Below are 27379 nucleotides of genomic sequence, written 5' to 3'. Positions count from 1 at the left end.
TCCAATAGGCGGACTAATCCTTATAACCGTAGACAGTTCTTTCGATCTGCCCCTACTTTTTCGGCTACATAACCTTCACAACCCTTCACTCCCAGACAGGACTGTCTGGTCAATAGACCGGCTCCCAGACCTAGGCAACAGTTTTAGTCCAAACAGCCCTTTCGAGGTGGGGGACGTCCCTTCCGCAGGAAGTGACTCCAGAATGGATCCTCCCATAGGGGGCAGGCTGTCCCTATTTGTCACCCAATGGGAGGTCACCATCACAGACGCCTGGGTCCTGGTCACCATTCGACACGGTCTATCCCTGGAACTCACTTCCAGTCCACCAAGACGGTTCATTTCTTGCCCTCAATCAAAAATTCAGTAAGGAAAGGTCTCATGCAGGAGGCCATCCGTCACTTATTAGACATAAGGGCCTAGAACCGGTACCTCCGGTTCAACGGGATCGCGGATTTTACTCCATCCTCTTTGTGTTTTCCAAGGCCTTGGGAGGATGGAGAGCAATCTTAGACCTAAAAGGCCTGAACCTTCATCTGGCATACTGAAGCTTCAAAATGCAAACACTTCAGTCCATCTTAGGCAGCATCTGAAGAGGGGACTTCCTAACGTCCGTAGACCTCACAGAGGCGTATTTACACATTCTTATCATTCCCGGCCACCACCAGTTTCTCAGATTCAGTTACATGGGCCATCATTATCAATACAGGGCACTCCCGTTTGGCCTGTCGTCAGCTCCAAGGGTGTTTTCCAAGGTCCTGGCAGTCCTAACCACACACCTGAGGTTGGTGCCGATTTGGGTGCAATGTTACCTGGATGACATCTTAATCCAATCATCGCCCCCTCCCCCCGGACTGCTCAGTCAGACCTGCGACTGGCGATCAAGGTCCTACAGAATCACGGCTTTTCGGTCAACTTCAAGAAAAATCAGACGGTCCCATCAACCAGATTGCTCCACTTAGGAGCCATAATAGACACAATAGAATGCTGGGTTTATCTGTCCCAAGAACGCAGGGACAGCATACGAGACCTGGTTCTCAAGGTCTGCAGGGACAGGGCTCTGTCACTCTCTGGTCTTTCTCAATTACTGGGAAAGATGATATCATGCATCTTGATTGTTTCCTGGGCCAGGTTACACTCACGGACTCTCCAGTGGTTTCTGCTTCCCTACCAGAAGCAGGGTACCAGTACTTCCAACCGAGAGGTAAGGATTCCTCCACAAATCCTGCACTTGCTCAGATGGTGGATCTCTCCCGCCATGGCCAGAGGGTCTCTCTTCAAGGAGCCTGGTCGGTTCACGATCATGACGGACGCCAGTCTGTTCGGTTCAGTTGAAGTGGGCCCAGAGACGATGGTCTCGGTCAGACCTGAGGCACGATATCAATTGGCTGGAGCTCAGGGCAATACATCTAGCTTTTCGTCACTTCTGCCACAGGATTGCGAGGCAACACGTGTTAGTCCTCATGGACAACGTGGCGGCAAAGGCCCATGTGAACTGGCAGGGGGGTACCTGATCCCATGCCCTCCTGACCGAGGCCCAGCTGCTGGGCTCCTGGGCAGAGACTAACCTCGCCTCAATCAGAGCAGACCACATCTTGGGGGAGGCAAACAAACGGGCAGACTTTCTGAGCAGGTGGACCGTGGACCACTCGGAATGGCATCTGCACCCGGATCTATTCAGAGAGATCTAGTACAGATTCGGCCTTCCCATCATAGACTTGTTCGCTTCCCAGGCAAACACACAACTGCCGAGATTCTTTTCACGCTTCCCGGCTCCGGGGACAGAGAGGGCAGATGCCCTTCAGGTACCATGGCCGGAGGGCCTTCTCTATGCCTTTCCCCCTCTCCCTCTTCTTCCGGCGGTCATCCGCAAGCTTCTGCAGGAAAGGGCAGAGGTTCTCTTACTAGCCCCTTAATGGCCGCGTAGGCCTTGGTTCGCCGACCTCGTCAGTCTTTCCCAGTCGTGTCCTTGGAGACTCCCTCCAGACCGTGTCTCCCTAATCCAGGGGGATCTGATTCACCCGGAACCTCAATGGTTCCAGTTAGCTGTCTGGCACTTGAGCGCTGGCTCCTATCCCAGGAGTCCTGCTCGCCAGGGGTCATTTCCATAATTCAGGCATCTCGTAGACCAGCTACCAACCGAATCTACAATGCCACGTGGCAGAATTTTTGCCAGTGGTGTTCCACTCACCACCTACCTTTATCGGATTTTACCATTCAAAATATTTTGGATTACTTACTCGAGGGTCTGAATAGGGGATTGGCACCTAATACATTGCGCAGACAGGTGGCAGCTCTTTCTACATTGATTACTTGTGACAATGTTAGTTCTCTGGGCCAACACCCCTTGATTCAATCTTTCATCAAGGGTGTAATTAATACTAGGCCTCCTGTCGTCCACAGATATCCCTCGTGGGAATTGCCTCGGGTCCTTCAGGCTCTCACCAAAGCTCCTTTCGAACCTCTCAGTTCGTGTGACATGAGATCCTTATCTCTCAAGGTCACCTTCTTGGTAGCCATCACTTTGGCCCGGCGAATTTCTGAGATGGCAGCACTCTCAGTCAGGGATGATTTATATATTTTTCACTGGGACTGTATTACTCTTTGCTTAGATCCCACTTTCGTCCCTAAGGTTAACTCCCTATTTCACAGGGCTCAGGATATCATTCTCCCAGATTTTTGTCCTAATCCTTCCCATGATCTGGAACGGCAATGGCATTCCTTGGACCTCCGCCGGGTTCTCCGTCATTATATCAAGCAGACAGCCACTTTCCGCAGCTCTGAGGCACTCTTTGTTTCATTCCACCCTTCCTCCAAGGGTCGAAAGGTTTCAGCCTCCACGATTGGCCGATGGATAAGAGCTTGCATTGCGGGGGCGTATCAGTCCAATTCTTTGCCGGTTCCACGTTGGGTCACGGCTCACTCTACGCGTAGTACAGCCACATCTGCAGCTTGGGCCACTCAAGCTTCCATCGAGGAGGTGTGTAGGGCGACCATGTGGTCTTCGCCTTTGCCGTTCATATGGCATTACAAACTGGAGAGGTACGCATCCGCAGAAGCTCCTTTGGCAGGAAGGTTCTGCAACAGGTGGTGCCCGTGACACTGTTCCAAACTTGCCCGCTTTCCTCCCTTAAGGACAGTGGGCTTTGGTATGTCCCATTGGTGGATTATCCATCTCCAGTGCTGGAGAAGGGGCGTTGTCTTACCTGAACGCCTTTTCTCAGCACAGAGATGGATAATCCACTCCCACCCATTTAGGTCCTTAGGCCTAGGATTAGGTTCTGTGACCCAACAAGTCATGCTGTCAGTCAGTAGCTTCGCCCTCGTCGAGACTGGGATAACTGGCCCAGGACAGGCGTGGAAAGTTTGGCTGACTTGATCTGATTGGGCAGGAGGATTGTGTTAACCCATTGGTGGATTATCCATCTCCCTGCTGAGAAAACGCGTTCAGGTGAGACAACGGCTCATCTCTGTTTGAACGGATAATCAGGAATTATAGACTTCTCCCCACCACTGATTTGTTAAATCAAGATTTATCTGTATCTGACACCCATAAGCCAATAAAATATTAACTGAAGTAATTTTTCCTGCACATGGCCTTAATTTCATGAAAAACATTTTAGAGGACATTTTTCCCCATCTTTTTAGATTCAAATCTCTTATACTAGCATAAAATGAAAATTCTAGAATTGGTGGATGAGAATTCAGTCAGTGGATTAAGTTCTTAAGCGATTAAGTGGTTTTATGCATGTAACATGCAGATTTGCCTAGCAAAGATATTATGGGGTTTTTTTGTACAGTGAGGAAAAAATTATTTGATCCCCTGCTGATTTTGTACGTTTGCCCACTGACAAAGAAACAATCAGTCTATAATTGTAATGGTAGGTTTATTTTAACAGTGAGAGACAGAATAACAACAAAAAATCCAGAAAAAATGTATTTGCATGCCCTGGCTGAGGGAAGGAGGTTCTCACCCAAGATGTAATGGTATATGGCCCCGTCCATCGTCCCTTTGATATGGTGAAGTTGTCCTGTCCCCTTAGCAGAAAAAGACCCCCAAAGCATAATGTTTCCACCTCCATGTTTGATGGTGGGGATGGTGTTCTTGGGGTCATAGGCAGCATTCCTCCTCCTGCAAACATGGCAAGTTGAGTTGATGCCAAAGAGCTCGATTTTAGTCTCATCTGACCACAACACTTTCACCCAGTTCTCCTCTGAATCATTCAGATGTTCACTGGCAAACTTCAGACAGCTTGTACATGTGCTTTCTTGAGCAGGGGGACCTTGCGGGCACTGCAGGATTTCAGTCCTTCGCAGCATAGTGTGTTACCAATTGTTTTCTTGGTGACTTTGGTCCCTGATAAGATAAGATAGACAGGACAAGGACAAAGACAAAGACAACCTTTATTGACATTTTTTACTGTGGGCACATTAGCATACATCAAAAATGAAATTTAGTTGCCCGCTCTCAACGTGAACACATACATGACATACACCTAAACATACTATATACAACATATGTATAGACTGACACCCCTACATATACATAACAAATAAATATTAAACTCTGTTCATCTTGAATATATAATGGAATGAGGAAGCTTGAGAGTTCACAAGGTTAATGCTGTATGAAATGAAACTATGGCTAATCTGGATGTTCTGCTTTGGATACCATGAAGCCTCCTCCCAGAAGGTAACAAGGAAAACAGGTTGTGAAGAGGATTTTGATCCCAGCTGCCTTGAGATCATTGACAAGATCATCCCATAGTTCTGGGCTGATTCCTCATCGTTCTCATGATCAGTGAAACTCCATGAGGTGAGATCTTGCATGGAGCCCCAGACCAAGGGAGATTGACAGTTATTTTGTGTTTCTTCCATTTGCGAATAATCATACCAGTTGTTGTCACCTTCTCACCAAGCTGCTTGATGATAGTCTTGTAGCCCACTCCAGCCTTCTGTAGGTCTACAATCTTGTCCCTGACATCTTTGGACAGCTCTTTGGTCTTGGCCATGGTGGAGAGTTTGGAATCTGATTAATTGATTGCTTGTGTGGACAGGTATCTTTTATAGAGGTAACAAGCTGAGATTAGGAGCACTCCCTTTAAGAGACTGCTCCTAATCTCAGCTCGCTACATGCATTCCCTTTCTCAGACCATCCTGTGTATACCTCAAGTTAATCCTTTTCCAAGAATTTTCCACATAGCCAAAGAGGAATTAAAAAGATTTTTATTTGTATCTTTGTATTATCAAGTATACAAACAACATGCAAATTTGATAAATAAATTGGTTTACATACATTAAAGTTAGCATCAAATGAACTATTTTAAAACTAACTCATAATAATTAACAACAAACCCAATCTCATTTGACAAGAAACAAAAACAAAAGTTGAATTCTTTGGTTGTATGTAAAAAGATAAATGAGAATAGGAATGTAGGGCACAGAGATCATAAACCAGCATATAGGAGACACAGATTTAAGTCCACTTTCAATTACTATGTGATTGGGGCCAACCTAAATCACACTGTTGTCAGAAATATGTTTGTGTGTGTGTGTGCGTGCATGCGTGCATCTGTGTACCCTTATAAATAGCTTTATGTGCATAAATCTAACAGATCAAGCTGTTATCAAGCATTTTTACAACACTTTGTAAAGCATTATTAATCACAAACTTTAGGAAGTTGCTTTGTTTCTAGCCACCAAATGGCTAAATGGTGTCAGGAGAAATTCTGAGTTTTGCTGATAGTAGCTCAGTTTTCTGAGTTTAGTCATAATATTAATCAAAAAGCATAATAAAGATAGCAGGAGACAAAGCCAGTATTCAATCAAAAGAAACCTTTAGGGATCAGAGGCCTTTGCTTCATGATCTGTGGCTGTGTAGACTCCAGTCGTCTAAAACTAGCAAGAGTTTAGGCGCAGTTGATTTAATCTGGCAGTTTTAATTAATGGGTTGATATTTTTAATCTAAAAGTTATGAATTGCATAGAGGTCTCTAGATACAAGTAATTTGAAATTTAAAAAATATGAAAGATACCTAGAAGAAAGTGATAGGAGGTAAATGTTACTTGAACGAAGTCTCAAATTATACCCTCTCAAGGGGCCCCTTGCAAAACTGACAGGCTTGTTGCCAAGAAGCATAGAAACAATTCTATTTTTTAAAAAAAAAAAATCTAGAGACAAGCTTTATGTCTATCAGTGAAATTTATATTATCCCTTTGTATGGATACCAGTAGTTACTCAGACAGCTGCTAGACAGCTGGAGGTTCTATTCCTGGCTGTAGCATAGTTGCTTTTTTTTTTTTTGAAGCTAACTTGATAATCAAATGTTTAATTTTTGGAAACTTTTATTTCTGGGGTTACAGAGGCAGTATGTTATACTTGCCCTGTTCTCCTTTGTTTATCCTAGTACCACAAATGGAATGTTGGATGGAAATATTCTTCAGCTTATGTATACTGAAACATTTAAAAGATTCTTTTAAAATCCCACACAATATCCAGTTTTATACGGGGAAATCAGTAACTTCCTTGTAAACTTAAATTAAAACTGTAATGTACTAGTTATTAACATTACAATTTAAAATGCAACAAAATGTGGGGCTTGCCCAAATTAGAAAATGTATGTTAAAAGTGTCCTATTTTGCTCATCTAGTTTAATATAATGATTTTTAAAAATCTCTTTTTATAACCTTGTAATCCCTTAATTCGGGGTGGAATCAGGGTGACTGAATGGAATGGAGCATTTATTGGCATGATGTTTTTCCTGATGTCATGTGGAGTTCACAGCAGATATTTTTTTCTTTGTGCCCTAGGAGAGAAACATCTTCGAGTGGGAGGTGAGCGTCTTCACCACTAGGCCACCACACCACTCTAGTTTAATATATTGATGAGTTATCCTAATGATTATCCAAACTATATGAAGGAAAATCAAGTAAGTAGAATAGTAACCTTAATGCGTTACTGACTATCAGTGCTGTCAGTGAAGTTAGGTTCAGATCTTGTGGCACACGAACCTATTTAAATCGCTTAAGATTTGCAGATGATGTTGTTCTTTTCTCACAAGGCCCAGAAGAATGACAAAGACACACACGAGGTGCACAAAGCAGAAGAACTATTTGACTTAAAAATAAACCAGAAAAAGGGCCATCATCAAAAAAAGAAAAAAAATTATATCTGGAGAAGAACTAGACATAGTAGACCACTACATATACCTTGGCCAGTGGATCTCAATGGAAAGTCATACAATAAGGGAAATTTAATGGCGTGTTAAATGTGGTTGGCAGGCATTCGGCAGGCTAAGTATAATTTTCAAGAACAACCTCCCTATGCCTAAAGAGAAAAGTTTTTGATTAGTGTGTGCTCCTTTGAACTCTAATCCACCAAATTTCTCCTCCAGCTGTTCCATCGATGGGCTGTGGACAGCAACTGGAAGCTTCCACTCAGTCGGCTCGTCCACCTCAACCAATTGTCTCACCTTCCACTTGCTCCCTCGGATTATGTTGACTCCTGAGGGGGACTTCAACTTCCACCGCTTTCCCCATGTTCACTGCCCAGGGGGTCTTCAGTCTCTGGTATGGGGCATCTCTCATTCTCTCCCTTAACTTCACTGGCTGCAGCTTTGGCTTTTCGGCTCTCTGTTTTGGGATGTATGCCCATTGGTTGCGTTCCTCTCCTGGTCTGCAACACTGCTGGGGCTGAAGCTGAGGGTTCCCCTGGCTTCTTCTCCTCCAATTCCTCCTATATCACTGACATCTCAGGGTTATTGATGTCCTGGTGGGGTCCAGATATGCACTACTGTGAGAACTGACTTAATGTCAACTGTCCCAGTTGACATGTTCTAAAAAAGGAACTCCTCCTTCAAAGAGTTCACCAAGAGTAAAACATTATTGAAAGATCCATCTAGGTACAGCAAAGTCAGTTCTGAGATTTTCTCACCAAAATCGACATAGGGCCACCCACAGTTCATTGTCCACCAATTATATGCAGTTCCTTTGTTTTGGGAAAACAGTTCTGTGCCATTTGAATAGTTCTTGGAACTTGACCTTGGTCAGTAACTCTTCTCGGGCAGCAGAAGGCTCTTATGCCTTCCTTAACCCTCTCCCCTTCCTAGGAATTTACCAACTCCTCTCCCATTTCTGTTTGGCAAACTATGAGCCGAAATCAGGTGCAGGCAACAATGAAGTTTTTTACATGCCAACCCTCCTGAGGAATGATAACCCTAGAAAATAAACATAAAGGTGCACATAACATTAAACATTGTTTGTTCTTTTCCAAGATTTTCCTTATTGGGGCTGACCTGGATGTTCGGCATACAATCTGCTCACTGCATTGGCTAAAGGATAGCCCCTCCACAATACCAAATATTGCAGTTTCCCCCTATGGTACAGGGAATAGAGAATCTCTTTGATTTCATAGTGGTCCTCTCCTTTGACCATGATGGGAGGGGGAGGCGCATCCATAGCAGGCCTTAATTCCGAGCTACGGAAAGGCTTCAAACTGCAGTGAAACACTGGGTGCACTCATCTGAGGCTTTTTGGCAGCTGCAGTTCTACAGTAATCAGATTTATGATCTGGGTAATCTGGAAGCCTATGTACTTGAGACCCAACTTTTTATCTGATTGCCTCAGGTTGAGGAACCTGGTAGACAGGTATACTTTATACCCCACTTTGAACTCCCCCTGTGGTGCCCTCTTCTATCTGCCTGACTCTTTTGCATCTCTCTAGCTTTCTGCAATGCTCTGTGCACTACCACCCACTTTTCCTTTAATGTTTCCATCCATTCAGCCAATGATGCCAAGGAGGGTTGTCCCTGAGGGAATTCTGGCATGGGTGGAAACTATTCCACTAGCTACCCGAAAAGGGGTAACTCCTGTTCTACTATAAACAGAGTTATTATGTACTATTTCTGCAAAAGGCAGAAGCTCAGCCCAGTTGGACTATTGGTAATTAACATAACACCTCATGTACTACTCCAAAACTGAGTTTGATTGTTCGTAAGGCTCCATTGGTACTAGGATGATAGGTGGAGCTAAGGCCCTATGAGGAGCCAATCAGTTTGAGGAATTCCTGCCAAAATTTTGATGTGACCTGTACCCCTCAATCGAAAATGATGCATTTTGGGACTCCATGCAATCAATAGATATGCTACACAAACATCTTTGCCAGAGATCAAGCAGAGTGAATCTTTGGGCATGCTACAAAGTCTGAAGAACAAGTCTGTGACGGTCCAGATTACAGTATTCCCCGTGCTTTCTGGCAAGTCCACAATAAAGTCCATAGAGATCTCTTCCCAGGGCTTCATCAGATTGGTCACCGGCTGCAATAGATTGGGGGGCACATTCAGGACAGCTGACTATGTAAGCCTCTATGTCCTTTTACATCTTTGGCCACCAGAACTGCCTCTTCACTAAATGAAGAGTTTTTACTAACCCAAAATGTCCTGTTACCTTTGTGTCTTGACTCCTCTATAAAATCCAGATCCATTAACTGGCTGGGACATATAATTTCATTCCCTTCCATGCCAACCACTCCTTTAGGGACAGGTCATCTTTGTGCTGCTAGAACCACATATCTCTTGCCAGGCCATCTTTCAAGGGCTGTGCTAAGTATTGGGCTGTTTGCTGTCGAGTGAGGGCCAGTGCTACGTGCTGTCTGGATGGGATGATAGAAGTCATTACTGCCTCTCAGTCACTATTTTACTGCAGAATGGGAGAGAGGGCATCTGCAAGGAAGTTTTTCTCTTCTGGCAGATATTGTAGGGTGAAATTGAACCAGTTAAAGTATTGAGACTACTAGACCTGCTTAGAGGATAGTTTTCAGGGGGTCTTTAGCACTTCTAGGTTTTTATGATCCATCCAGATCTCGAACGAGATCTTACTATCTTCTAGGAACTGTCTCCATGTCATGAGAGCCCATCAGACCATGTAAGCTTCCTTTTCCCAGATAGCCAGCAGCTTTCAGTATCGAACAACTTGCAAGACATGTAGACACAAGGTTGTAATCTCCTTTGGCATTTTTGGGGAGTAGGACTGCCCCTATTGCTGTATCGCTGGCATTGGCCTGTATTACAAACAGCTGCCCTGGGTCTAGGGGTCCTCAGCTTCTGACGCTTTCCCCATGTTTGCTGCCCAGTGGGTCTTTGACCCCTGGTATGGGGCATCTCTCAGTTGCTTCCTTTAGCTTGCTGGCTGAGGCTTTGGTTTTTTGGCTGTCTGTTAGGGATGCACACCAGCTGGTTGCATACCTGCCCCAGTCTGCAACACCACCAGGGCTTCTTGAGCTGAGGGTTCCCCGGCCTCTTCTTCTCCTCCAATTCCTTCTCTATCGCCAACATCTCAGGATTACTGACTTCCTGGTGGAGTACAGATAGACACTACTATAAGAACTGACTTAATGTCAGCTGTTCCAATTGGCACATTCTAAAAAAGGAACTACTCCTTCAAAGAGTTCACCAAGAGTAAAACTTTATTGAAAGGTCCATCTAGGTAGAGCAAAGTCAGTTGTGAGCTCTTCCCACCAAAACAGGTTAAAAACCCCTTTTCTTCCCTGGGCCACCCATAGTTCATTGTCCACTAATTACATGCAGTTCCTTTATTTTGGGAAAACAGTTATGCGCCATTTGAATAGTTCTTGGAACTTGATCTTAGTGGATAACTTTTCTCAGGCAGCAGAAGGCTTTCATGCATTCTATAGCTCTCCCCCTCCCTAGGAATTTACCAACTCCCCTCCCATTTCTGTTTGACAAACTGTGAGCCGAAATCAGGTGCAGGCAATGATGAAGCCGAGTCAGTTTTGACAGTACCCTAGAAACAGCCATCAAAAAGCCAAGAATCATGCCCTATGACACACCCAGGGACCAGACACAAAACCAGGCTGATCCCTTAGGCAAGTAAAACTTTCGACTCCATTTGATTGAAGTGAAAAGTTACTTTTACTAAGAGATGCTGATTGCAGTAAAGTCAAGAGGAATCTAAAATTCCTGCACGCAAAGCAGAACTAAAACCTCTGGTTTACCCTAGCGCTCCCCCCAGAGCCCATCGTACACAACCAATCCAGCACCACCAAGATGTTATAGGAAACTGGGGTGTTTTGACTGGTGAAATTTCACACTCATGACAAACAGCCTTGTGTTGAATCCAACACAAACTGGATTCCAAGAAGCTCTGTTCTTTCTCAACTGTCAATTCCCCCCCCCTCCCAATATACCATCATAAAGGTATATAGGCTTATTGCCTATTTGTTGTCCACTCCCTTCCCCAATTGATGACAGAATACTGGCAAGGTGCCAAGCCAAAGCTGATGGATCTAACACCAGGACATCTCAGAGTGATGTCCCAAAGGGCAAGCACCATAGCGGAAAATGCCTTCTGGGCCCCATCAGTCCATAGGTGATAGGACCCGGAGCATGCCCCTCCTGGGTAGGAGAAATCAAGATATTTGTAGAGTCCTGTGGTCCCAAGCCATAAAAGACTTTAAAGGTAACCTTGTCCAGGTAGTCCTTGAGTTATGAATGGAATGAAACCTGACCATTTCCATTTGTAACTCAAGGATTATAGGAATGAATCGTGTACACTCCGGCCTTTTCCCATGCATTTGCTAATGGAATGTGTAGGTCGTTAAGTAAATATGAGGTATCTCAGGGTGGGGAAGGCCATGGGAGGGCCTAGTGATGGAACAGGCCACCTGCTTCAGATCACCCAAGGCCATTCCGAACACACTGAAATACCTCATTCTCCTTCCCCCAGGGTCCTCACAATTTCTTCCCCCCTATCCTGCCACACCAGGTCACTTACCTTGTGAAGATCTGTCTCCTGCAGCCTCTCTCTATCTTTGCCTGCTCCCGGCAAGCAGGGAGAGCAGAGGGAAAGCAGGATGAACATGCCCTGCTTGGCTTCTCTAACTCACCGGGCTGCCTGTCACTTCTGGGATGCTGCTTTAAAGAGCCCCATAGGGCTTGAAGAGGCCTTTGCCAATGAGAATGGAAGCCCAAAGGGAGGTGTGCTCTCTTCTGGGACTCCATTTTTGTTGGCAAAGTGCTTGAGGAGGCCTTTGCCAATGAGAACGGAGCTCCAGAGGAACACACCCGCCTCTCCAGGCCTCCATTCTCATCAGCACAGCCCTCCTCAAGCACTTTGCTGACAAAAATGGAGGCCCAGAGAGGCACGCATGGCCCTCCAGGCCTCCATTCTCATCAGCAAAGGCATTACGCAAGTACTTTGCTGACAAAAACGGAGCCCTGGGGAGGCGGACACATCCATCTCAGCCTCCGTTTTCCTCAGCAAATATGTCCTCAAGCTCTTTGCCAATGAAAACAGCCCCAGAGAGGCAGGTGCATCCCTCTCAGCCACTGTTCTCATTGACAAAGGCATCCTCAAGCACTTTGCCAAAGAAAACGGAGCCCATAGAGGTGGGGGTGTCCCTCCTGGCCTCTGCTCTTGTCAGCAAAGCATCCTCAAACACTTTGCCAATGAAAAGAGAGCCCTGGAGAGGCAGGCTGTTAGAGAATTTTAATTTCTCTATTGGTGAAAAATAAGTCAGAAGCTCTCACAGTTGACTGCATTTAGCTGATTCAAAATAACTTCTTTATATTTATATCAAAATATTTACAATACCATACTTTCTTCTTTACAGCAACATAGCTCAATTGAAGACTTCTTACAGAGAAATACAGAGACAGACCTGAGACTGGAAATCCAGCTCCTAACTCAATACCTCTTGCACAGACTCAGTAGCACTTTCTTCACATTGGCTGACTGAGTTACCACATGACTCTTCCTGTTCATGAATATTCCAACACTCCTCCCTTCATGACAGGAAGAGACATCAGACGTATTAACTTTACACATTCTCCATAGTGAACACTACCCAATGGTTTAGTCATCATGTCTGCCAAATTATCCTCAGAAGAACAATGATGTAAACTAATCAATTTTCTTTTTACAGCTTCCCTGACATTACAATACTTAATGTCTACATGTTTACTTCTGTTCTTCACCATGTCACCAGTTGCCATTTTTATACAGGCAGCATTGTCTTCAAATACCTTTACAGATTCTTTTACATTAATATTTAACTCTTGCAACAACTGTACATACCATGTTACTTCAGAACACAATTCAGATAAAGCAATAAACTCTGCTTCCGCTGTTGAAATAGCAACAGTTGTTTGTTTTCTGGACTTCCATCCAATCAGAGTCCCTCCAAACAATATTATAATCCCAGAATTTGATTTCCTTGTGTTTATGTCATTTGCATAGTCACTATCAACATAACACTTTAATTTCAATTCCTCAGTAATCTGTATTTGAAGACCGAAGTTTATAGTTCCCTTTAAATATCTGAGAACCCTTTTTACACCCATTCAATGTAACTTTGTAGGTGCAGCAGTAAAACGACTCAAAATGCTTACTGCGCAAGCTATGTCTGGTCTGGACCACTATGATAAATATAATAAACTCCCTTTTGCCGAGTGATACATCTCTTGATCACAGGTTTCACCTTTGTCCGCACTTAAACTATTATAAAAATCCACACTCATGGGTGTGGGAGCAGTATTGCAATCTTTCATATTATATTTCTCCAATAACTGCTCAATTTTTCTCCTTTGACTGAGAATATAACCATCTTTTTCATTTTTCTGTATCTCTACACCGAGATAATTTTTTATTTCTCCCAAATTCTTTAATTCAAATTTCTTTCCTAATTTATCAGCAAATTCTTTGACTTGTGATGCATCCTTTACGATGAAGCAAAGATCATCCACAAATGATAACAGTAGACAATTCCCTCCTTGTAACTGTCCAGTATATATACAGTTATCAGCTTTGCAACTTTTAAATCCAAGATCCTTTAAAGTAGTATCTAAACAGATATTCCAGTTTCTGGCTGACTGCTTCAGCCCATAAATAGCCTTGTTTAATTTATATACCATTTTAGGTTTTGCAATTTCACATCCTGGTGCTTGGATCATATAAATTTCTTCCTCTAACTCAGCATTGAGGAATGCAGTTGTGATATCAAAGTGCCAGATTTTATGCTTATATGCCGCTGCCAACGCCAGTGCTAATCTTATACTCCTACTTTTCACAGTTGACGCAAATACCTCATCGTAGTGCACATTCTTTAATTGTGAAAAACTTTGTGCCACTAACCTGGCCTTATACTATATATCATTATTTGGCAATACCTTTTTCTTATATACCCACTTACAACCCACAGCTTTGGTTCCCTGTGGCAAAGTCACTGATTTAAATACTTCATGGTCTCCCATGGATTTCATCTCTTTATCCATGGCTTCCTTCCATCTTTCTTGTTCAGCTTTTGGTAATGCTAACACCTATTTATAACTTCTTGGCTTATACCACACATTGCAAACCTTTACCTTGCTGGCAGAATACCTGTAAGGCAGAATTCCTTTATTACATCGCTCTGACCTACGTGGTATTAATTGCTTCTGTGTCTCAAGTCTTTCTGCCTTCATGTCTTGTTCAGCCTCTCCTCCCTGAACATTGACATCTTCAATAATCAATTTTTTATCATTAGATGAGTTATTGTCATTGAATAGATCACTGTCATTAAGTGAGACATACCCAGAATTTGCATTAATTCTGTCCCAATTTTGTTCTGCAAAATTAGCAGACCTTGAAATTACAATTCTTTTACTTCCATCACTAAAGCGATATCCTTTTAACCCTGGTTCATAGCCCACAAACCTGAGCTTTCATGCTTTTTGCTGTCCCTTTCTTCTAATTGCTTTTGGAATATGTACCCATGCAGTACTTTCAAAAATTCTCAAATGTGCCAGTGATGGCTTTCTCCCATATAGAATGGCATATGGAGTATTATTAATGGAGGAACTCCACAGCCTGTTAGCAGTCAATATGGCTTCTCCCCAATATGACCTGCTCATACCAGAATCTTCTAATAATGAATCTTTCATTGTTTGCAAAACACCATTCCTTCTTTCAGCTACACCATTCTCTGCTGCTGTGTAAGGATTTGTACGTCTGTGTCTTATCCCCAACTGCCCCAACCATTGTTGGAATTTAGTTGACATAAATTCAGTATCTCTGTCAGTTTGCAACTGACACACTTGTTGTCTGTACTTTCTCTCTACAAAACGTACCCACTGTTTGATTTGTTGTAGCACCTCTGTCTTTCCTCTAAGCAAGTAGTAAAAACTATACCTGCTATAATCATCAACAATTACCAGTGCATATTTTGCTCCTCCCAAACTGGCTTGCATAGGTCCCACCAGATCTGCATGGACCAGCTCTAGAACTCTTTTTGTTTGTCTTGTGCTACATTTACTAACTGGGAATGCCTTTGACTTCGATGCTTTGCATACTGCACAGTCCAAATATGTTTTGCATCCCTTCAAATTTAGCCCTTCTGCAAAATCTTGCATTTGCTGCAAAACTTTAAAGCTTGCAATAGCCAAATCTTCTATGTAGAAGATGAACACATGAATCATGCTCTGCAACATTCTTAAATATATGGGAACATTGAACCTTTGGCACCCTGCAATACATATAGATTATTTTCCTTTATGCCTTCTGCACAAATATTCCCATTCCTTTTAATGAGACACTTCCCATTTACAAAAATGATCTCAAAACCTTGTTTGTCTAAATTAGACACACTTAACAAATTATGTTCCATCTCAGGTACACAAAGCACATTGATAAACTTTGATTCCAAATATGGAATTTTTACATCGCCTCTTTCAATGACTTTTGCTTTCTGGCCATTTGCCAAAGCCACAGCTTCTTGTGCTACTGGAACAAACCTGCAAAATAATTCAGAGTCATTAACAATTGTTTGACTTGCCCCACTGTCTATTAGTCACTTGTCTCTGTTGTTGCTATAGCAAACTTTTGCAACACCAAAATGTTCCTTTTGCAAATCAGTCCTTTTTGGTTGCACAAATGTCCTTTGCTGCAAATTGTTCCTTTGCAAACAGTTCCTTTTCAGATGGTTGTTTGCTCCACAAATGTAGCAATTCTTTTCTTGCTTAGCTCTCTGCCTGCAAAATGTTTCTTCTTTGGAGACTTGCAGTCTGGACCCCCTCCTCAGGAATTTCACCTCCTCGTGGCTGCTTCTAAAATGGCGCTTTTCTTGTTCATTAAGCAAACATTCCTTTAAAGCCTCAAAATTTAAGTCTTGCTCTTCTTTACACTCAAATATGTCAGAAACTGTGTCCCAGGTTTTATCTAAACTGTTCAACACCAATAAAACCTTCTGGGACTCAGGGAATTTAATCCCATATTGTTCTAAATCCAAAAATAAACTTTGCATTTTATTTAAATGCTGTTCCACAAGTTCACCTGGTTGCAAACAGGCCCTGTAAAGTTTTCTTGACAATTGCACTATATTGCATGCAGAAACATTCACGTCCACAGCTCTCAACTTCAACCAAATCTCCTTTACAGTCTTTAAATTTGCAACATTTAGAAATTGTTCATCATCTACATTCAAGATGAGATAAGCCATTGCTTGATCATGACTCTTCTGATCAGCAGCTGCAAATACTTGTGGTGGATTTTCTACAGTATGCCACAGCTCTTTAGCCTTGAGCAAGCATTCCATTTTTGCAGCCCATATAATGTAATTCTTCTGGCCCAAACGAGGCACACAGCTTTCCTTAAATTCCACTGCAGCCATTCTGCTAATTCTGCCTTATTCTTATACTTTCTAAACACAGGCAATTTCTTCCAGCTTTAAATTACAACACAGTCCCTAATAAGCTCTGGGCCCATAACCTTTTAAAGAATTTTAATTTCTCCAATTGGTGAAAAATAAATCAGAAGCTCTCACAGTTGACTGCATTTAGCTGATTCAAAATAACTTCTTTATGTTTATATCAAAATATTTACAATACCATATGTTCTTCTTTACAGCAGCATAGCTCAATTGAAGACTTTTTACAAAGAGATACAGAGACAGACCTGAGACTGGAAATCCAGCTCCTAACTCAAAACCTTTTGCACAGACTCAGTAGCACTTTCTTCACATTGGCTGACTGAGTTACCACATGACTCTTCCTGTTCATGAATATTCCAACACGGGCACATCCTCCGGGCCTCCGTTCTTGTCAGCAAAGGTATCCTCAAGCACTTTACTGACAAAATCGGAGCCCCAGAGAGGCAGACATATCTCTCCGGCCTCCGTTCTTGTCGGCAAAGGCCTTGAGGAAAGGCCTCTGCTGCCATAAACGGAGGCCCAGAGGGGAGCATGTCCCCCTCTGGGCCTCCATTCTTGTCAGCAAAGGCATCCTCAAGCACTTTGCCAACAAAAACAGTCCCAGAGAGGCGGGCGTGTCCCTCCAGGCCTCCATTCTCAGCAGCAAATCCTTGAGGGATGCACACATACCTCCCAGCCTCTGTTCTCGGCAGCAAAGGCTTTTTGCAAAGATAGCAAAAGGCTTTGCAAACAGAGGAAAGGCTTCGATGTTTCAGGCCTTCCCTCCATTTGTAAAGCCTTTTGCCAAAGATCTTGTCCAGGTGTCCATTTGCAGAGAATAGAGGCCTAAAGTAATGGGAGATCACGCGAGATCAGTAACATGAGATCTCGCACTACTGATCTCATGTGATCTTGCGATACTTTAGGCCTTTATTCTCTGTGAATGCACCAAAGCCCTGAAGCACCAAAACAGGCCAAGAAACCAAAGGGTCTCTAGATCTTTGCAAGGTGAGTATCCACAGCCCTGGTGCCTATGGAAACCCAGCAGTGAGGGGGAATAGACAGGGCAAATTTTGAAGTGCCTCTGCAGTCATTCGTAAGGATGAACGACTGCCTTGGTGCTGCAACAATCGTAATTTTGGGATTTGTTTGTAAACACTAGAGCGCGCTCATGGCGTAACTTCGCTAAATGAATGTTCGTAATTCAGGGATTACTTGCATTGCACTGGAAGGCATCAATGTATCTTGAATTGCAGTGGAAGGACACTAAACCAGTATAACTCATGCAACCGTGGTGTCACATGTGCTACAGTAATTAACTCAGTGCTATTAACTGTCAGATATATCTTTTGCTCTAGCATGTAAACACAGCATTCAAGATCATTTAAAAATGTTTTTGTTAGGTTTGAGATTTTCAGGGTTAAGAAAGATTGTTCCCATGCACTGATATGACTGTATTGCTATTGTTATATCTATTGTTTATAAAAATAGCATATCACATTTTCTATTATTTATTTTGTACAAATGATCTCCCACAAGTTTCCTATATAATTATTGCCTGTGGGAATTTAATAATAATTTATTTTTAAAAAGTTAATGATATGAATTAGTTACTTCAAACAATGGTAATAACATAACTTGAAACAATTGTTTATATTTTCAGATTTTTATACAGCTTAATTTTCCTTTAGGAAAGAAAATGGTTTAACCCATCTTTTCCCAGCTAAAACCCTAACTATTGTTTTTGCTAAAAAGAGAAGAGCAAAAACCACATGTTCACATTCTAATTTGCAGGATTATTTTTATGTGCAATAGTATTTCTGCAAGAAATATGTGCAAATATAGTAGAAAGTGGAAAGATGCAGAAACAATAATAATGTAAAGTAATTAGATAATAAAGAATAAACTTTAAAAAAAGTATAAAAGCTATGATTACATGAGGATGTTAAGAATTTAGGACTTTTGTGGATTACACAGACTATGCATTTTTACTCCTTCATTGGTTAGACAGTGAACTTGGCTTGACATAAAAAAATGTCTAACCATCCAAAAATATGTTATAAACATCATATTGAGAGATGAGAGCCAGTTTGATGTAGTAGTAAAGGCACCAGGCCAAATACCAGGAGATTGTGATTTCTAGTCTTCCTTGAGAGATTATGCATCAGAGACAAATCACACTTGGCCAATAAAGAATATTCCATTCCATTCCCCCAGCCTGCTGGGTGACCCTGGGCCAATCACTCTATTTCAGACCTGGGAAGGAGGCAGTGGCAAACCTCTTACAAAAATATTGTCAAACAAACTACGGCAAATTGTCAATATAGTCACCAGGAGTCAAAGACTGTTTTGAAGGCTAAATAAATAGGGACATTAAGATTTGTTTTCTCTTTTAGGTATTAGCATGAAAATCTTGAAGAACAGTAGCCAAGAGATTTTTCCCTTTCTAGTACAATCCTAGAGAACAGTGTCATGTTTTTTGGATTCCTTCAGGGGAAGCCTTGCAAATTGGTGACAGGGCTAATGATAAACATTGCAAATTAGAAAAGGAATAGAATAGAATAGAGCTGGAAGGGACTTTGGAGGTCTTCTACTCCAGGAACGAGTCCTAAATCTATGATACTTGATTGCACTGTTTATCTATTTTCCATGAATGTAGTATAACTTGTTTTGTGAGCTGCACAGAATATCTTTTTTTCCACTATAAAATATATTGCAGATGTTCTGAAGGATAATATGGCAAGATGCTTAATTCTGAATGCACGCTTTATCTGTGTAGATAAAAGAACGTCTGCTAGCATAAGAGAACTTTCTGGCCCATATATCTACTCTTTTCTCCTACAGAGTTCTGAATAGTGTTTGCAAAATCTTCTCTGTAGAGATTACACTAATTTCCTGAAGCAAACCCAGATGAATTGGAATAGATAGACTTGAACAATCCAAGTAATAAACAGTTAGATAATACCTAATGTACTGAATTGGTTGTATTGACAGAACTACACAAGTTTTTCTGGACTGAGATTGTACTTGATTTGGGAGATTTGGACTCCAAAACATTGGGGGGGGGGACAAATACATGCAACCCCAATATATTATTTAAATGTGAGGAGGGTCCATTCACTTTACATGTCATTTTGCAGATATTTTTATATGCTGTAGTTAGGCAGATGGGAAACGTAAGATACATCCTAGGAGTAAATTTATCAATTAATAATATTGATAATCATAACTTGCAAGCAATCAGAGTTAACATTTTAAAAAAATCCTGTCAAAACCTGAATGAAAAATATACATGAAAATAATACAACAGGCAGGTTAAAATGTTAAACTGAACCTGCATACAAAATAGCTTTCTGAATCGTCACTCATGAAATGGCGTTCTTTGGAAAGCAGTCCCAAAGCCAGATTTGGTTCTCTAAAACAGTGGTTCTCAACCTTTCTAATGCCACGACCCCATAATACAGTTCCCCGTGTTGTGGTGACCCCTAACCACTTATACATCACTGGGTGCCAGGGGCGTGGCCAAAGAAAAGGGGGGAAAATGGCGGACAGCCTTGTTTGGCGACCCCCGTGAAATGGTTGTTCGACCCCAAATGGGGTCCCGACCCACAGGTTGAGAACCACTGCTCTAAAATGTTCTAGTCTCAACCTGAATGAAATTTTTTTCTGGGGCTGTTCCAACAATCTGATTTCCTTGAAGATGTTACTAACCAGTAGATTTGAATGGGAGAACAGGGTGTGGACTGAATCTAAACCATTCAGGGCCTTAATTATCAGCAACAATTGAAATTGGAATGAAACAACTAGGAAGCCATGCAGCTGTTGAACAAGGTTGAATTTCCTGTATGCAGCCAGGCTGAGCCAGAAATTTTAATTTTCTAAAGGTGATCAAAAGGCCTCTATAAAGTTTATAGATGGCACCTTGATCCACAAAAAATGTCTCGTATGTATCCTGACTTGCAGCCTAAATGTTGGAGATGTGGATGTTTGGATGCTACTTATTACCATATCTGGTGGTCATGTAAAAATATAAAAGCTTTTTGGATTAAGATATGGTGGAATTTTCAAAGAATTTTTAGAAGAAGGATAAAATTTACCCCACAATTGTTTTTGTTAGGTATTGTTTCTGATTGCGACAGTAAAGAGACTATATTGATATTAAATTTAATTTCAGCGGCCAGGTTGTTAGTAGGGCAATGTTGGAAGAAGGAATCTTTGCCTACTTTGCAAGAATGGTTTTTTAAAGTTTCTTATTTGGCGGAAATGGCAAAGATTTCGGCTTTCTTGAAAGATCAATCGCAGGAGAAGTACCTCCTGGTATGGAAAAGATGGATAGATTTTATACAATATAAGTTGGATATAAGAAAATATTATTTAGTTTTTGAATAATTTATAATTAAAGTTTAAGATATTTCATAGATATTTTTTTTATCTTTTTTATTTTTTCTTTTTCTGTTTTTTCTTTTCTTCTTGTATTTTTTTTACATATTGTTGTTAATTATTTTATAATTTGTTTAATTAATGTATTTAGATTTGTTTATGGTTTATATGTGTTTTAAGATTCTTTTTAAAAAATTTTAATTAAGCCTGTATTCAGCTCTGGGATGATCGGGGGAGGGGTGGGAGGGTGTGGGGGAGGGAAATTTTTTTTGTAAAACTTAAAAATTTTTAATAAAAAAAAAGGCCTCTATAAAGGACATTATAGCAGGCTACATGTGTTAAAGAAGGCGTACATTACTCTTGCCGTATTAGTAGGCAGAGTTACCCTGCCTTGCTGCATTGCACAAAAGTGAGCATATTCATAGCTAAGTTTTAAACAAGTAGATTCAAGAACTCCCAAATTCTACATCTTCGTTTTCAGTAATACCTCATCTAGGTGACACCTTGATTCCAGGTCAGTGCTGTTGGGTAATTGTACTGAATTAGTCAGGATTCAGTTTTATGTTGCTGTTCACACTCAAACTACCGTCATTTTCTAGCAACAGTTTAAATCCAGAACAGTCTCCTTGATGGGATGGAAAGTAGAGATTGGGGGGTAGCATTCATTGTTTGAAGTGCTTAATTCTGAAATCCTGAATCACTTTTCCCACTCCATGTGGCTTGTGTGTTAAGTGTGTTAAAGATGCATGTTAAAACACAGGACTTTTTCCATGATAGCGTCTAACTTTGGAACTTTCTAGTAAGGCTCAATGGATCTTGTATGTGTGTGGTTCTTTTGGGGAGAGTTGAAGACTTTTACATGTTCCTGGAACTTTTAGAGGCTTTAGCGTTGTGTATTCACTTAGCTATCCATAGCATATTTTGAAAGTGTGCTGCTTCTTTAAGGAAAACAGTTGTTTTTATTCCAATTTTAAGGATAAAAATTCAATTTTAAAAGAATGTTCTCCTTGAAGATAATAATCTTTCTTTTTACTGCTGGAAACAATAAGTAAGAACTTATGACTTTAGTACAGTATGACTTTAGGCTCACACAGCTGTTTTTTAAAGAGGCCAGCACATATGGCCATTTCTTTTAAAGATGTGCTTTTGGCAAAATTCCAGAAACCAGTAAAACAGTGGTGTTTTGTAAGGGACTTATATATAAGGATTTAAGACATTAATTTTTTAATATATTTTAAAGTTATGCCAGAAACATGTTAAAGTTTTTTTCAAAATACGTATTCCATTTATTATGATTATCAATGTTGCATATTCAGTATAGTTATTATCATCTAAATACCAACCTTTTAAAATTTGCATTCAAAGTGGGTTCATAGACTCAATAAACAAATTACTCGCTTTTTCAAAACTGGTAATAAATTTAATGCAACCTATTTTGTAAGAGTGTAAGTCTAAATATTTCAATGTATTAATCATAAAGCGAAGTTTTTCAAGCAATAACTTTCTCAACACATCTGTCTGAATCACAGTCATGTCTATACAGGTGTCAGCTGTGTAATTTAGTAGCCGATTGTAAACCATATCAGCAGCTATATCACAAAATTAGCTTAATTTGGGAAGAATTTTTTTTAAGGTCATCTGTCTTCATTACCAGTGATTTGACTGAATTTATGTTGTCCTGTTTGTATTATTTTACTGCCACAGCTAGAAAACAGTTTAGCTCAGGGGTGTCAAACTTGCAACATCATGTGACGTGTTGCAACATATCACGACTTTTTTGCCATTGCCAGCAATCAGGTGGGTGCGGTTTCTCTATAATGCATCTGGCCCGCCGGCCAGCAGTTTGACAGCCCTGGTTTAGCTCTATTGGTTTCATCTTTATGGAACATTAAAAATTTAATGTCTCTCTACATGTCACTTCTTTTTTCAATTTAAGAATTGCTGTAATGGTTTGTTCACCACTTTTTTAGCATTGCAGCAAAATGTATTTTTTAAATCTCCTTCTGTTATGCTCATCATCTCAATATTTTTTTTATTTCTACTATAATTTCTTAACACTGTTATGTCTTAAACTACTTACTGAATTTATAGTGCTCAGGGGCAGGCAATGATATTTAGAACAAAAACAGATAAAAGTCAACATAATTATTGCATCATTACATGTGTATTTATCCAGTCATCAACTAGCTCAAGGTTGTGAATGTTTTACACTCTTCCCTGTATTTGTATCTCACCAGATTCAGTCAATGTTATCCCCACAAAAATCTTCTGATATTGGTCCAAAGTCAGTCAATGGCAAAGTGGGGGCTATATCTAAATATACTAAATATATGTTACATTTCCTGTAAAATTAGACACACTCTGACTTTTCAACAATGAATTTGCCGCAATTGTAACATTCTTACTCTGGTTTGTTGTCTACGTTCAACATGTATTATTTTGAATTCTGGTCTACAACTGTAATAAGCACTATTTTATCTCTCATTCCCCCCCCCCATTTATATATACAAGTAGTACTCAAGTTACGAATGTAATGAAGCCTGCCCATTCCATTCGTCACTCAAAAATTCATAGGACTGAATCTCGTACCTTGAACGAGATCACTCCCTGCTTTCGCCCACACATTCACTAATCAAATGTGCAGTTCATTAAGTGCACATGAGGTATTTCAGGGTGGAGAAGGCCATGGGGGGCCTAGTGATGGAACAGACCCCAAGGCCTCCCCAACCCATTAAGATACCTCATGCTTCCCCCTCCCTTCCTGCCGTGCTGGACTCACTTACCTTGCAAAGATCTGTCTCTTCTCTGCCGCTGTTTCTTTGCCTTTGAGGTAGAGGAGAGTCGATGAAAGCTCCTGGGCACAAAAAGTGTTTGCTGTGCCTGTCTCCTGCTCCTTGCCCCCAACTCCTTTCCGCCACCACTGGAACAATTTTCGCCTGAACGGAGAGCTGATGGAAACTGGAAGTTTCGTCTGCAAATGAGGTGCTTGGAAACAGAGCAATTTGCTTCAATTCCAAGTGCTCCATTTGCATGCAGATGAAGCTTCCAGTCTCCATTAGGTCTCCATCTGGGCAAACTGTTTTCCGGTGGTGGCAGAAAAGAGTTGGGGAGGAGGAGCAGGAGACAGGCACCGCAAACACTTTTCGTGCCGAGAATGAAATTTTCTGGGGTCTGTGATCTTGCGAGAGTTCAGGCACCCATTCTCTGCAAAAGATGGTGCCTGAACTCACACAATATTACGGCACTCAGGAGCTTCCATTGAGTCTCCCTCAAAGGCAAAGAAACCGCAGCAGACAGGAGATAGATTTTTGCAAGGTAAGTGAGTCCAGCATGGTAGGAAGGGAGGGAGAAGCAATTGTGAGGAGCGGGGGGGGGGGAATAGGGTGAATGTTGCAGAGCCTCTGCAGTAATTTCAGGACTTGCTCATAAACACTAGGGGACGCTTATGATGTAACTTCAAACGAGCGCTAAGTGAACACTCATAACTCGGGGATTACCTGTAATTACCGCTGTTTTATATAACACTAGGTATTGATCATCATAGGCCAAAAAGGGTTCACAAATATTGGAGAATGGGCAGGATAGTACAATACAAGGCTGTCTTTTAAATCCAAATGATTTGTGACTTAAGTGCTATGAATTGTGGCCAGAAAAGAGCTGATGATCAATGCCATTTTTGTAAGATAGGTGCAGTGTTTCCTTTTATGTAACAGTACACTTCAGTTTATAGTGGACTGCTTAGGGGTTTAAAATACAAACAAGAATTCTTGTTTTAAAGGTATACACATCTTTAGACAACATACCTAAGTTGTTCATTCCTGGTATCATTTGGGATTCCCATAATTTTTTTTCAAAAAATCATAAAATGTGTTCTTTTTTACATAGGGAAACAGAAACAGCTGGAGGCGGAACACCAAGAGATATATGTGGAAGCTGACCATGACCTTCACTTGTCCACAAGCCGGTCAGTGCAGCCCCCAGCTGAGAAGCCCGGCAACAGAAGAATGGCTGAAATGAGAAAGCTCTATGGCAAAGGTGCCAACAAAATACAAGCAATGGAGACCATCATGCAACTCAACTTTGATAGGAATTGTGATACAAAACAGCCCAAGTACTGGCCAATTATTTCTCTGAAACTCTGAGCTATGCGCCTTTTTCCCTTTTTGGAGATTCAGAGCTGTATATCCTGATGTTCAACCAAGCAGTATAATTAAAGGAATGAATCAACAGTCAGCAAAAGATCTTTTTAATTTTTCTTTCCCTTTTTCCAGCACAACTTTGAATTTGTCTGCCAATTTTCAGAGTCTATTCCAATTCAATAGGAAAAGCTGAATCGGTCATTTGTACAGGGGATACAGAAAATTCTCTTTTAAATGGTATTTCAGTTAATTTAATGTTGGCATGTATTAGCCTTGCAGGAAATTAAGTAACATTTATTTTTGTTCAGTTGGGCCAGGGAAAAAGGCTTAAAACTATCAAAATTCAAAGCATTTTTTAAAAATGTTTTTAGTACTACACTAGTTTTGTTGTAGGATTTTAAATGCAGCTATTTTTTGCAACCATTTATTTTCTTGGAGGCACCTGTATTAGTTAGACAAAATATCTTAAATTACTGTAATTTGGCTTTTTGAGTTTCTCTTCCAAAATTAAAAGTTTGGCTGTAGAGTTTCAAGTCAGAAGCAAGCATTGTCTGCTTTCACAGAACTAACAGAACAAAAAAAACCAAAAACCAGTCAAATTAAAATACACATTTTTGTTTATTTCAAAGTTGTATTTAATTGATCAGGAAGAAAAATAAACTAGACATGGGGTTGGGGTTGGGGTGGGGAAGGAAAGGGGTTATATGTGAGTGCATGTGATTCTCATCATGAATATAATGGAACAAAGTTTTAATTCTAATCAAGCCACATGCATTTCCCCTGCACATTACTGACTTTTCTCCCTTGCCTTAGCTATAGAAATTAAAAATCTATTTTAAAAAAGTGGTTCAAAGCTAACATTCCTGTTAACTGAGAAAGAGCCAATCATACATATGCATAAATTTACTGACTGATATTTCTGTCTCGTGTGAATATACATGTTAGAAGTCCTATGGTTTTCAGACATTTCCTTTGAATATTCCTTTCCCTGAAGCAGTACCTCCATAGACATACTGTGCTAGATCTGATTAATTGAAATAAGATATTTGCATCCTTGCCATTCAAATGCTCCTAATTGGTACAACATCTCCATTCAAAGATCTTCCTTAAAATGTATATTTATGCCTTTGCAAAATTAGCAGTTATGTCAATAAGAAGCTTATATTTTATCTTAGCCATTTCTGCATTCAGAACAGAAATCCTATACATACTGCATTTTGAGAACATGTGCCATGGTCTCTTTTTCAAGTTTTAAGTTTTGCTTGTGAAAAAACAACAACAGTTTTATTCAAGGTTTAATTGCACAGATGGCCTTTGCTGTTCATGTGTATTTCTTTCTCCAAGTGTTTCTATCTATACTTAAGATTGTATTAAATTGACAAGATACATTGCTCAACTATTTAAACTATTTTGAAAAGGTGCTGTTGTTTCGTGGGTATTTGCAGGTAAAAGATAACAGTTTTTTTAATAAGGACGAAGCTTACAAAAGACAGTTTATGGGACCATCTCTACTCAGTGATATCTGCCCATCCCAGTTACTCCTATTACAGTAGATATGTAATCAGGAAGGCCTACTCTCTGCAGTGATTGCTCTCAATGGGCCTTCCGAAAGGCAGTAAAAATTTGGCTTTTTACTTGGATCTTGGGACCAGCATGACTGGAATCCCCATCTGGAATGTGAGCTTCTGGTTACACTTAAACATCTTGGTTCTTAATTGAAATAGTTTAACTTATTTTGTTTATATATCACTTGGAGTCACCATGTTTGAGTTAATCAGCCATAATGGATTATTTTAATAAACCAATAAAGATTTCCTATACAATTGTTTGGATGAATTATTATAGAGCAATTTGCACAATAAAATGTATGTTTGAAAGTACCATTGGAATAATTGCTATTGTAAGGTTCTTAGAAAGCCTTGTTCTGTTATTTGGAAAAAAATTAAAAATGGTGTCTACTTTAAAAAAAAAAAAAGCCACTTTCCTTTTTTTGTTCACTGAGGACTGCTGTCAAATCTATTGAATATTTTCAGAAAGTATGCTCTTTAACAGTATACAATGATTTATTGTAGCTCATTTTTTAAACAGAAGTCTGTTAAATAATCTTTCTTGAAAGGGCTGCAGTTAAAGTATGTTTGTATTAAAAATTATTTTTAAATCCACAGTTTATTTGAAAAAAATCAGAG

General features: G+C 40.7%; 1 protein-coding gene across 1 annotated transcript in view; it reads left to right on the top strand.

Annotated features, from left to right (window-relative positions):
• GEMIN8 (gem nuclear organelle associated protein 8) overlaps nucleotides 1-27168 on the top strand; it is an 85525-nt gene extending 58357 nt beyond the window's left edge. The window contains exon 4 of the mRNA XM_039339806.1: nucleotides 24940-27168. Within this exon, the coding sequence (XP_039195740.1) occupies nucleotides 24940-25196 (257 nt within the window). The 3' untranslated portion in view covers nucleotides 25197-27168. The remainder of the gene's footprint in view (nucleotides 1-24939) is intronic.
• Nucleotides 27169-27379: the final 211 nt, after the last annotated feature.

Source organism: Crotalus tigris, unplaced genomic scaffold (genome assembly GCF_016545835.1).
Source record: "Crotalus tigris isolate CLP2741 ecotype Arizona unplaced genomic scaffold, ASM1654583v1 scf7180000017740.2609645, whole genome shotgun sequence".
NCBI classification, from domain to species: Eukaryota; Metazoa; Chordata; class Lepidosauria; order Squamata; family Viperidae; genus Crotalus; species Crotalus tigris.
Note: the sequence above shows the minus strand (reverse complement) of the source record. Positions and strands in the feature narration are given on the sequence as shown.